Here is a 13,287-nt window from a genome sequence, read left to right on the forward strand (position 1 = left end):
AAGAGTAAAATTGTCCTAACTTTAACCCAGTAACTTAAAATTCCCCACACAAATGAAGGTTTGCTGTACAGTTGCGCATTAACACATCTGATTTACTTGTGTTAAATAAGGTACTAGGAGGCTGTTGGCATTACGAACTGTTGATTTTATGAAGGTTACACTGGATGTTTTAAGGACAATGACAACTATTTAATATTTAACCAAAATAAAATTCTTTAATAACAATGTTGCAATAAAGACACATACACCACACAATAAATAATATATTTATTGCACTTCATAAATACAGGTTGTAAAATATGAGTATGCTATAGCTGCTTAATTTTCTTTATCCACTTTTAATTACAATTTTCCAAAATTTTGTTTGGAAGACAATAATAAATATGACAAGTAATTCTAAAAAATAACCTAAAGGTAGGTATCAAAATTTGAAAATACTTTATTACAAAGAATTAATGAATATATGTATAGTATTCTTCATAAATAATTTTTTTTTTAGTTAAGTACTAAATGTTCACTTACAAAAGCATAACCCAGGCGGAGAAGTGTTCTCATAACTGTCAAAAGAAAATGGTGATCATATTCTTTGAAAATAAATTATTACTGTGACATAAAAAAATGAACTGATCAGGGACATGTGCACAATGAGAAAGATTACAATGCTTTTACCTTCAACTGCTTCATTTTTGGCGCCTTTTTCTTCATTTGGCGTTTCATTTCACGGTCTTCCCATTTGCGCTGCTTATCTGGGTCATCTTCCTTCAAATACAGACAAATAAAATATTAACTGATCAACACCTTGGTATTATTTGATTGCTGGTCAGGCAGAGAGAGATAATTGTGCTAAGGTGTATGGTTCCTCCTCTCAGCTTGTTCTAATATTATTTGGATGACATTTTTCAATATACCATGTATCGCAATTTGTCTGACCTCCAAACTGAATAGACAAGTTGCGCCTTAGGTCAAACAACCCAAGAGCCTACCATTGCAGCAAGACTATACTTAGTGAAGCCAAGACCAACCTATGGAAGAACAACTACTCTGCTGTACCTAAAAATTAATAACAGTAAACAGTCACCATGCCCAACATTTATAACTACTAAACTAAATGTGTCAGGTCTGATCCCATTCACAGCTTAAATTTCAAACAAAAAATGAGTAATTTTGGCCAAAGAAAGACTTCCATGTCAATGAATTATCACATTTTGGAAACAGCCTTATTTAAAGATACAGAGTAGATGGTAAAGTTACGAGGTTTTAGGGAGTACTCTCATCCAGAGTTATAAACAAGCCACAGAACAGAATTGAGGCTATCAACACTATAGTGGCCTAACCCACAGCACACTGGTTTGTGGAAATGGCCACTGGAAGATATTGACGTTTGCAGAATTGATGTGTAAGGTAGTGATTGTGGCGTATAGCAATGATTGTGGTATAAATAATGTGGTATGGTGTCCGGTAATCGGCTAAACGTGGAGTTAACTGTAATACTGTATTTAGACCCTTTTTTGTGTGGGTTAGGCCACTATTGTTTCAGCACACTTGGCCATAATACACGAAACACGCTTTAAACTGTAGTCGAACATTGGACAAGATACACATGAGGTTTTAATGCTCATCATCCATATCATCATTTGCAGGGATGGTGTCGCCACACGGCTGTGCAGTTGTCTTCAAGTTACGGTAATAACTAGTACACCAGGGTTACGAATTGCTGCGAGGTCATTAAATCGGTCTTTTTCAATGCGCTAATAGCATGTCCATTGGGATATAGTATGTCCAGACTCTCCATTACTTTCTAACCTCGTTTAGAAAAACGTCAGCATTCAGGACATCTGGCTCATTGGAGTACTTATAACACATGATCTGGGGAGAGGATACTTTATATTAAAGCCACTGAATATGGAACCATTGCACCCTGGTATTTTGTGTCGACACTTTACGGTTACGTATGTTTCTCTCTAAATGTACTGTGGACACGAAACCATTCTTTGTCATACATAGAGCGGTGAAGCGTTGCTGTTTCTGTGCAGTGATAATGACATTCATCCAGTCAGAGGGTGTGTATATGTTTGGGTGAAATTTCCTGTTTGCCATGATACCAAAGTCCTGGTCACATGGTAGGTATGTATGCCCACTGACTAGGAATTTATGGTGGATTACTTTCGGTGTGAAGTCTGCATGCAGAACCATGAATTGACACAGGAAGGCCATTTTTATATTCCAATTTTGCCCACCACATTGATCCGAGTACATAATCAGTTGCTTTGTTTGGACATTATGTTTAATGTAATCCATGAGACACAATCCAGTTTCTTGCGGTCCTCAGGATGCTTCGCCCTCACTTCATACATACGTGGTAGCTTTCTTGGTACGCAGGTCGTGTATTCCAAGGCAGTATGTCGACAATTGCCACTTGTAGTAACAGATATCTGTCGGTAAAGTCCTCATCAAATCAAAGGCAATCACAGTTGTATCATTGTTCTGATGCCTTCTTTCTGCTGCACTGCGATGCAGTCCTGCCCGCACGCTCTGGCCTTTCGCTGATGTAACTCTCTTTCACGTTCCCATTTACCCTGCTCTTCCATGGCGTCAGCTGCAGCATGTTTGATGTTACAGAGGTCGCATTTACAGCAGGAATCACTTACAGGGGGATGAAAGGACATCTAATGTGAATTGAGATTGAAAGAAGTATACAGAAGTAATTGTATACAGAGTTACTCAAATCAGTGGAAGGCACAAGAACTACTTTATTTCATCATTCATTAAAAATCTATGAACCAGAAAGCTCACTATTATATTTCCATGAAAGTGTAATCACCATACCACTGAAGAAACCATGAATGTATAGATGTAGAAACTATAAGAAATCTCGTGTAAGTTAAATTATGACTCAAATAATGTATGGAGAGAGAAGAAAACATCTGCCTCAACTAAATATATAAGAGTAGCAATTCAGTTTTTGCCTGCTTAGTAATGGATCGAGACCTGCTATCAAAGAACATGTGTTCCGTGTTTTGAAAAATAATGAAAAGATCAGCTGTCCTCAAGATTCACAGGTGAAAAAGAACTAGTAGATACCAATTTATATAGAAACAAAGGGTGAGTGTTTGAAGTTCTCTGGACAGATACTTCTCAACCTCAATCTGGCAGATCGAAGCTGATATTCAACCTGATTTCATATTCATGATAATCCTTCTGTACCTGAAGTGACCAAAGAAACGAAAGACCATGGTCACAGAACAAACAGAATCCTCAAATGCCTAGTAAACTTATTCAAGAGACTGATTTACACACAGCTCCACACTGACACTGGAAAAAAATAATGATCTTTCAACCTGACAGCATACTGAATACCAGGAGTGTGAATGCAATGAAAGTCTTCCTGCTGTGTCTAGTAGTTACACATTATTATTGAACTTATAAATGTGTATTGGTTTGATGGTGCTCCACGTTTGCTGTAAGTGTTCCAATGAACCAAATATCAGCTATGCATGAAACCTTCAAAATTATCTTTAAGTGTTATTCATTTTACAGTGGTGATGAACTGTAGTCTGTATTCAAACATTACCATTCCAGTAAAACTTACTTGCAAAATACGTTCCTTCTCCTGCCTCTTCTTTTCCTCACGGCGAGCTGCAGCTGCTTCTGCCCTTGCAGCATGTGTCGTCTTGAGGAAAGCCTCATCCACACGGTTCCTATTTTTCTGTGCTTTATTCTTTGCCTGCATCAACCAGAATATTTTAAATTAAATTTCACATATTTACATCCATATATCGACTGAATAGGTTGCTTCAACCTTTACAACTCCGGTTAACTCACATCTGTCATTTGAAACATCCATCAATGGTCAGAAAGTGGCAAAAAGAGATACAGGTCTCCTTCCAGAGTTCTAAGATACAGAATTGCAAGAGCTTGGAATCTCTTTCTTCTGCTACCTAACTGAAGTTTAGGACAAACTGGACAGAATATGCACCTCATTTTTCTCTACCTAATTTTCTAATGAAATTCTGACTCACAATTGTTTTTATGATACTATACTGGCTGGAAGCTTAGTAATTATCTGCAGCTGCAGTTTACTGGTTGTAATTCTGAATTTTGTCAAAATTAATGTTCTGAATTTTCACTGTGCTAGCAACAGAGAAATAATAGCAACACCAAATTGGACAACTGGTTGTATCTTTCTGTGATATGGCTACGAAAAGAGAAAAAGAAATGTCTTAATGTATTAACTGGCAAAGATATACAAAACAGAAGATTACGTAAATAGGACAGTTTCCCCCCTTCCTCCTCTATTAATCCTAGAATCTAGTTGTATGCACATAATCATATACACGAGACAGGAAGTGAATGAATACAAATGCCAAAACTGTTTTGTGTGTTAATAAGCAATGATAATACACACCTCTCTGCTGAGACGGAATCTTTTAACTTTCTCCATGCAGTAGATAACAAGCATCATAAGAGGTTTCATCTGTTCCATGGCTTCATCTATTTGTCTTCCCTTAACGATCATGTTGAAATTGAACAACAATACCTTCTTTGTTTCAGGCAATTTTGTAAGATTTGCATCACTGCAGAGAAAATGTAAATGGCTGTAGTTAAAGTTAGTTGTAAAATTCAATTAAAATGCTAGACTACTAAAAACATGATATGCTCAATATACCCTTCTACCCCCCCCCCCCCCCCCCCGGCCCAAAATTCGACAATCTGGAAGAATTTGGTGTTTAAGAGCGAACACAACAGCTATCACAGAGGCCATAAATATACACACTATTTATATTAGTGGAAATGTGAGACCTCACCATATGTTAAATTTGTTGCATCCCGTAAATAATTCAGAATAAAGCCTATGACAGTATGAAATATTCTATTTCAAACGGCTATTTTTTCATCTCTTGTGATATTGACCTCTCCTTTTGTACTAGCCTTATAACGAAACATGCAAGGACAATTTTCAATGAAAATATTTTTTTATTTAATAATCTAAGCTGGCACTTTCATAGCTCTGTTCTGTCACTTTTTAATTACAAAAAGCACAGGTGAATTCACATGTGGGTATTAAATATAATTAATCAAACTCACAGACTGGTAGTGCAGCACTCACTGAAACTTATCATAGACTTGCAGTTCTAACTACTAAAAAAATACATACAAGGCACTGAGAATCACAGTGGCCTTAAGCACATCAACATCAGCTTAGAGATTGTAGCAGGTATGCAGGTTCCTGACATTTGTTGATATTATGGTGAGTCAGGTTTATCTGTGTTGTAGGTCCATGTTACCTATATGAACATTCACGAAAAGCTATCTCACTTCCATATGTACTTGATGACTGTATGCTTTAGGCCATTATGGTTCTCAGCACCTCATCATAACTCTGAGGTTTGCTGATGACACTGCGGTTCTATCAGCAACAGCAAATACTGGGAAAAGCAATTAGGAAATGAACTATGTAGCCAAGATAACCACAAATCCCACACCTACCACAGTAGTAAAAGTTTATATGCCAATTAGCTCTGCAGACGAAGAGGTTGTAGAAATACACATATATCTACACCTACATAGATACACCGCAAGCCACCATACAGTGCGTGGCAGTGTACCCTGTACCACTACTAGCCATTTCCTTTCCTGTTCCACTTGCAAATCGAGCAAGGGAAAAAGACCTTCTATATGTCTCCATACGAGCTCTAGTTTCTTGTATCTTATCCTCATGGTCCTTATGTACAATGTATGTTGGTAGCATTAAAACTGTTTGGCAGTCACCTTCAAATGCCAGTTCTCTAAATTTTCTCGTAGTGTTTTTTTTGAAAAGAATGTTGCCTTCCCTCTGTGGATTCCCATTTCAGTTCCCCAGGCATCTCTGTAACACTTATGTGTTGTTTGAACCCGCCAGTAACAAATCTAGCAGCCCAACTCTGAATGGTTTTGTTGTCTTCTTTCAATCCAACCTAGTACAGATCTGAAACACTCAAGCAGTACTCAAGAATAGGTCACACCAGCATCCTGTATGCCATCTCTTTTAAGGCGAACCACTCTTTCTTAAAATTTTCCCAATAAACTGAAGTTGACCATTCACCTACCCTATCACAGTTCTCACACGCTTGTTCCATTTCATATTGCTTTGTGATGTTAACACTCAGAAATTTCAACGACTTGACTGTGTCAAGCAGGACACTAGCAATACTGTATCTGAACATAACAGGTTTGTTCTTCCTACTCATCCTCATTAACTTATATTTTTCTACACTTAGAGCTAGCTGCCATTCATCGCACCACATAGAAATTTTGTCTAAGTCATCTTGTATTTTTCTACAGTCACTCAACTTTGACACCTTACTGTACACCACAGCATCATCAACAAACATCCGCAGATTGCTGCCCACTCTGTTCATAAAATAATTTATATATACAGAGAACAACTGTGGTCCTATCACATTTTCTTGGGGCACTTCTGACAACACACTTGTCTCTGATGGACACTCGCTGTCGAGGAAAACATACTGGGTTCTATAACTTAAGAAGTCTTCAAGCCACTCACATATCTGTGAACTTATTCCATATGCTCATACCTTCATTAACAGCCTGCAACGGGGCACTATGTATAATGCCTTCCGGAAATGTAGTATTTGTCTATTGCCCTTCATCCATAGATTCCAGTATATCACATGAGAAAAGGGCAAGCTGAATTTCACACAAACAATGCTTTGTAAAATCATGCTGATTTGTGGACACAAGCTTCTCACTCTCAAGAAAGTTTATTATATTCAAACTGAGAATATGTTCAAGAATTCTGCACTAAACCAAAGTTAGGGATATTGGTCTGTAATTTTGCGGGTCTGTTCTTCTACCCTTCTTATGCACTGGAGTCATCTGCACTTTCTTCCAGTCATTTGTATCTTTGTGGTGGGCGAGAGACTCATGATAAATGCAGCTAAATAAGGGGCTAATGCCATAGGGTACTTTTTGTAAAACCGAATTGGGATTCCATTGATGCCTGGTGATTTATTTGCTTTCAATTGTTTCTTGATACCAGGGATGCTTATTACTATGTCGTCCATATGGCAGTCTGTCCTATGGTCAAATGACAGTCTGTTTGTAGTACGATTCTCCCCTGTGAATGATTTTTTGAACGTGAAATTTAAAACTTCAGTTTTTGTTTTCCTATCTTCAACTGCCACACCAGACTGGTCAACAAGAGGCTGCATGGTAGCCTTAAACACGCTTAGTGTTTTATATAGGATCAGACAAAAGATATTATTCATACAGTTAAGGGAGATGAAAATGTAATTGTGATGGGGGGGCTGGAATTCAACAGTAGGAAAATGAAGAGAAGGAAAAACAGTAGATCAATATGGACTGGTGGGAAGGAATGTAAGAAGCTGTTTGGTAGAATTTTGCACAGAACATAATTTAACCAGCACTAACACTAGGTTCAAGAATTATAAAAGAAGGTTAGATGTGTGGAGGAGACCTGGACACACCGGAAGGCTTCGGATTGCTTATATAATGGTAAGACAAAGATTTCAGAACCAGATTTTAAATTGTAAGACATTTCTGGGGCCAGATGAGGACTATCTGTCCAATTTATTGGTTATGAATTATAGATTAAAACTTCAAACCACAAAAAGGTGGGAAATTACGGAGATGGAACCTGGATAAGTTGAAAGAACCAGAGACTGTTGAGGGTTTCAGAGGGAGGATTAGGCAACGACTGACTATAAAAGGGAAAGGAATACAGCAGAAGATGAATGGTTAGCTTTAAGAAATGGAAGAGTGAATGCAGCAGAGGATCAAATATGTAAAAAGACAAGGTCTAGTAGTAACCCTTGGATGACATAGGAGATAGTGAATGTAACTGATGAAAGGAGAAAATATAAAAATGCAGCAAATAAAACATATGAAAGAGGATATAAGTCTCAAAAATGAGTGTGACAGGAAGTGCAATATGGCTAAACAGGAATGGCTAGAGGACAAATGAAACAATTTGTAAGCACATTTCATTACAGGAACAACAGATACCACCTACAGAAAAATTAAAGAGGCCTTTGCACAAAAGAGAAGCAGCTATATAAATATCAAGAGCTCCAATGGAAAACCAGTCCTAAGCAAAGAAGGGAAAGTTTCCAGAATGAGATTTTTACTCTGCAGCGGAGTGTGCGCTGATATGAAACTTCCTGGCAGATTAAAACTGTGTGCTCGACCGAGACTCGAACTCGGGACCTCTGCCTTTCGCAGGCAAGAGCACTTGCCCGCGAAAGGCAAAGGGCCCGAGTTCGAGTCTCGGTCGAGCACACAGTTTTAATCTGCCAGGAAGTTTCAAAGAAGGGAAAGCTAAAAGGAATATATAGAGGGTCCATACAATAGAGGTGAACTTTCAGGCAATGTCATAAAGCAAAATGTGGACAATAAATGGTTAAGATAAGACAAGAAAAGAGTAGCTTTCGAAATGTGGTGCTAAGAAAGAATGCTGAAGATTGGAATTAGGAAGGAAAGAAATTTATGGCACAACTTGACTAAAAGAAGGGAGCACTTGATAGAACACATTCTGAGACATCAAGGGATCACCAGTTTAGTAGCTGAGGGAAGTGAGTGGGAGACCAAGAGATGAATACAGTAAGCAGGTTAAAATGGATGTAGGTTGCAGTAGTTATTTGGAGATGAAGAGACTCGCACAAGATAGACCAACATGTAGAGCTGCATCGAACCAGTCATAAAACTGGTCCCTTATATCATGATTATCTGTAACCTAGTCAACAAGTAATATTCCACCTTCTTCATGTCACATTTGTTGATGATACCACTACATTGAGGTCTGTATTATTGCAAATGTTTCATAGAAGTCCACACATATGAGGGTCACTCCAAAAGAAATGCACACTATTTTTGTAAAAATAAAGTTTTCATTCTGCATTTGTGAAAGTTTGACAGTGTGTAGATACAGCCTTCCCACTTGTTTTCAAACTTGGTTCAACCTGTTCCCGTGAGTGGCGCCGTCACAGCATGTCATCAAGATGGCTGCTACACTTGACGTTTGTCAGAAGCAACGTGCTGTCATAGAATTCCTGTGCTGTGAAAACGAGACAGTGGGAAACATCCACAAGAGGTTGAAAAAGGTGTACGGAGATGCTGCTGTCAATCCCAGTACAGTTAGTCGGTGGGCAAGCAGGTTACGTGATGAAAGCGGGCACGGCAATATTGAGGATTGTCCTTGCAGCGGTGGCCTCATACTGCACACACTCCAATGTGACTGTTGGCAGACGCATCACAGTGAACGAATTGTTACACTATGTTGGGATAGGGGAAGGAAGTGTTTGCAGAATACTGAAAGTGTTGGCGTTAAAAAAGGTTTGTGCCAGGTGGGTTCCCAGGATGTTGACAGTGGCTCACAAAGAAACAAGAAAAACGGTATGCAGCGAAGTTTTGGAACAATACGAGAATGGTGGAGATGAATTTCTTGGAAGAACTGTGACAGGTGATGAAACATGGCTCCATCATTTTTCACCAGAGACGAAGAGGCAATCAATGGAGTGGCATCATGCAAATTCACCCCAAAAAAAAATAATTCAAAACCACACCTTCTGCTGGAAAAGTTATGGCTACAGTGTTTTTCGATTCTGAAGGACTCTTGCTTGTGGACATCATGCCAACTGAAACCACCATAAATTCTGATGCATATGTGACGACACTGAAGAAACTTCAAGCTCCACTGAGTCGTGTTCAACCACATCGGCAAAAGGATGTTTTGCTGTTGCACGACAATGCGCGGCCACATGTCAGTCAAAAAACCATGGAAGTGATCACAAAACTCGGATGGACAACACTGAAACATCCGCCTTACAGTCCTGACCTGGCTCCATATGACTATCATCTCTTTGGGAAACTGAAAGACTTTCTTCGTGAAACAAGGTTTGAAGATGATGACTCCCTTGTGCACACTGCCAAACAGTGGCTCCAACAGGTTGGTCTAGAATTGTACTGCGCAGGTATACAGGTGCTGGTTCCAAGATGGTGTAAGGCAGTTGAGAGGGATGGAAATTGTGTGGAGAAATGAAAATATTGTTCCTAAAGGATGTATCTACACACTGTAAAACTTTCAAACATGTAGAATAAATGATGGATTTAAAAAAAATAGTGTGCATTTCTTTTGGAGTGACCCTCGTAGAAGTAGCTCTAAAATAATGATGCACTAATTCTTCGCATATCAAACAAACAACAGAAAAAGACTACTTATGTGGTCCACAAATAAATGCTCGGGAAATTTCTCAGCCTGGCAAGTGAAAGAAAGCTTTTTTAAATCTTTAGTTAATTAATGCACTAACTTTTCAATGCAATCTCCTTTAGACCAGTGCACGCTGTTCAGCGTTTTTACTCTCAGTAGCTTCCATTCTTAGACTGTGATTCTGGAAAGTCTGCAAAATATCCATTAACTTTTGCCACATCTTCATTAACTTCAATGCATTTATCACCCAAAAATTTCAATAAATATGAGAGGAAGTGAAAACAAAGATTCCCAGTACCGTGGATATCATGGTTGTTCCAATAATGTTTACTTCAGTTTTCCCATGTTTAGGTGCAATATTCTGATGGAAGAGGAGGAGGAAGAGTAATAGTAGTTTAATGCTTAACATCTTGTCACAACAAAGTCACTGGAGATGTAATGCAAGCTCGGATTAGGGAAGAACGAGAAAGGATATCAGCTGTGCCCTTTCGAAGCAACCATTTCAGCATTTGCCTGAAGCAATTTAGGGAAATCATGAAAAACCTTAGTCAGAATGGCCAGACGCCATCGTCCTCCCGAAAGAGAGTCCAATGTGCTAACCACTGTGCCACCTCACTCAGTGATGCAAGTGGATTTCATTCCTTTTTAAGTCCTGGTATTTTCTCACATATTTATTTACATATTAGTATAAAAGACATCCATGACATTTACCAGCTGCTCTGTTATCCTTTACTAGGTAATCAAAAAGAAAAATCCCTTATGCATCACAGAAAACACTGCTTATAGTTTTTGCAGCAGATGAGTCACCTTTCCTGTGGGGACCACCAGCTTTCACTCGCTGCTTTAACTGCTCTCATTCTAGCATGGATTGTAGATCTGTATCATGTTCACAGTAACTGCACATATCCCTTACTGTCAGGCAACAATTGCTGTGGGACAAGAACCACCAACCTATGATATTTCAAGAGATATAATGTAATAAACAATGAGGTGTGTGAAAAACTGCCACATCATGCATGATGTTTAAATTTATTACTTCTGAGCTATGAATTCTATTCACAAGCAATTTCGTAGACAGCCTCCACATATGTCACCCAATGCACCAACAAAATAATATCATGGAACCACACACAGTTCAGGAGATATGATGTCATAAACACTGAGATGTGTGAAAAAAAATACCACATCATGCATTCTTTGCTACTAAGACACTCCTACAGCCGAGTCACCTTGAGGAAATCCCTGACACCTAGCAGCATTTCTGACAGCTTCTAGCTGTGAAACTCAAATGGCTGTATATAGAAACAATAGCCATCTACAGAGCTATGAAGAGGCATTGCCACAGACATTTACAAAAACATGTTGTAAATGCGAGACACAGCTGTGTTATGTGTACAGAAACTGAATGTTCCTCATAGAAAATTACCAAAATGAATGCCTGGGCAATGCCGGGTGGGACAGTTAGTTCATCATGTAAAATACACTAATCTGTTTCTTTTGATATGCTTATTTCATACACATTTAACAGTTACAGGCTAATACCATACTGTGCAATTTCTTAGTGTTTTTATCTGTGAATCCACTTTGTGGGACAGCTTTTATGCCTCTCACTTCAAGGCAAGTATGATATATATTTTAAATCTGCCACACATTTCATAATGGTTGCAAATAAACAAACACCAACAACAATTTTGGATAAATTTCTGTTAGTGTTAATATGTACAATGCAAAGAAAATTAATGGTGTAGTATTCCATTTTATCCATATGAACAAAGCAAAAACAACGAAATTACTTCAAAATACCTTACTAACAAAACTGTTCCCCAAATGAAGCTGACACTTCACTAACATTAAACATTCACTTACATTGAACATTATCAGCACAACACACGAAGACATGCTGATATCAGTATAATCACTGTGCCACACTGAGAAATTTTCTCCTTGCTCTTATATAATTTACTATATATCAGAAATTATTCAGAATCCCTTGAATTTTCTGAACAAATATAAAGTAGTTTTGTAACACTTACAAGTTACTTATATCAACAGGGAAATTCTGAACACAGCTTTATCAAAAGTGGATCTAGACGTAAAGAAAAAAAAAGAACTATATGGAAAACATCATTTATGTGAGAACAACAATAGTATTCTCAACAGTCAGCAAGAATGCATTAACAAATTTTTATATGTTTGACCTTCTTATGCGGCATTTAAGAAAATCAAATGAATTCCAGTACTTACTCTGGCTGCTTTGGGCCTGAATATTGATCAGAAAAATGAATGTAATCAATCATATCTGCGTGAGTTTTAATGACGTTTACAACTTTTGAATCCAAAAGAGCAGAAGATGCTTCAGCTATTTCAGATAGCAAATTAAAACTGGCTGGCAAGCCGTATTTCTCCACTGAACGCCTCTCTGGACAGTATACACTCTAAAATGGACAAAAAATTAGAAATATATTTAACCACAAACACCTTTCATTTTGATAATATTGTTCTTATCTCAAGATGAATATACAATTATAAACCAAACAACGGAAAATCCGAGATGGAATGACAACAAATTGAAAATGATAGACGCTACTCACCACATAGAGGTGTTGAGGGGCAGACAGGTACTTTGAAAAAAGACTGCTAGATATAATTAGCTAGCACACTAAATCCTTCATCAGACAGACAAAGCAAAACAAAACAAAACAAAAAACCGCGTGCGCACACACAGTGCACTCTAGCCGGAGCGGGACAGCTCCGCTCCAGATTCTGCCCATTTGGATCAAGAGTAGATGGCCAGGACACTTTGCTTCTGCTTTGCACCTATGAACTAAGTTATGTATGCCTCTGTAAATATTCCTGCACCAGTAAACCACTTTTACTCACTTGCAGTACCGACGTGTATTACATTTTCCTGATCCTACCCACGCGCCACCTTCCAGGCGGGATACAAAACACTGCTGTTTCCAGACATTAATGCTTGACTCAGATCTTAGCATCCAGGGACAACAGTGGCCATGTGTCTGTGAGGTGTGCGTGTGTGTGTTTTGTTTTGTTTTGCCTCTGTC

At 38.3% G+C, this 13,287-nt stretch overlaps 1 protein-coding gene across 3 annotated transcripts in view; it reads right to left on the reverse strand.

Moving 5' to 3' along the window:
• Window positions 1-193: 193 nt before the first annotated feature.
• The window catches only part of LOC124776280 (PAT complex subunit CCDC47), a 76,461-nt gene continuing 63,367 nt past the window's right edge, over window positions 194-13,287 (reverse strand). For 2 of the 3 annotated variants that reach the window (XM_047251185.1, XM_047251183.1), the window contains exons 7-10: window positions 12,470-12,660; window positions 4,406-4,574; window positions 3,590-3,724; window positions 655-759 (exon numbers count right to left, since the gene is read on the reverse strand). In XM_047251185.1, the coding sequence (XP_047107141.1) occupies window positions 655-759; window positions 3,590-3,724; window positions 4,406-4,574; window positions 12,470-12,660 (600 nt within the window). Of the gene's footprint in view, window positions 558-654; window positions 760-3,589; window positions 3,725-4,405; window positions 4,575-12,469; window positions 12,661-13,287 lie in introns of those variants that run through there. The other variant, XM_047251184.1, reaches the window with a different exon arrangement.

This window comes from Schistocerca piceifrons, chromosome 2 (assembly GCF_021461385.2).
Source record: "Schistocerca piceifrons isolate TAMUIC-IGC-003096 chromosome 2, iqSchPice1.1, whole genome shotgun sequence".
NCBI classification, from domain to species: Eukaryota; Metazoa; Arthropoda; class Insecta; order Orthoptera; family Acrididae; genus Schistocerca; species Schistocerca piceifrons.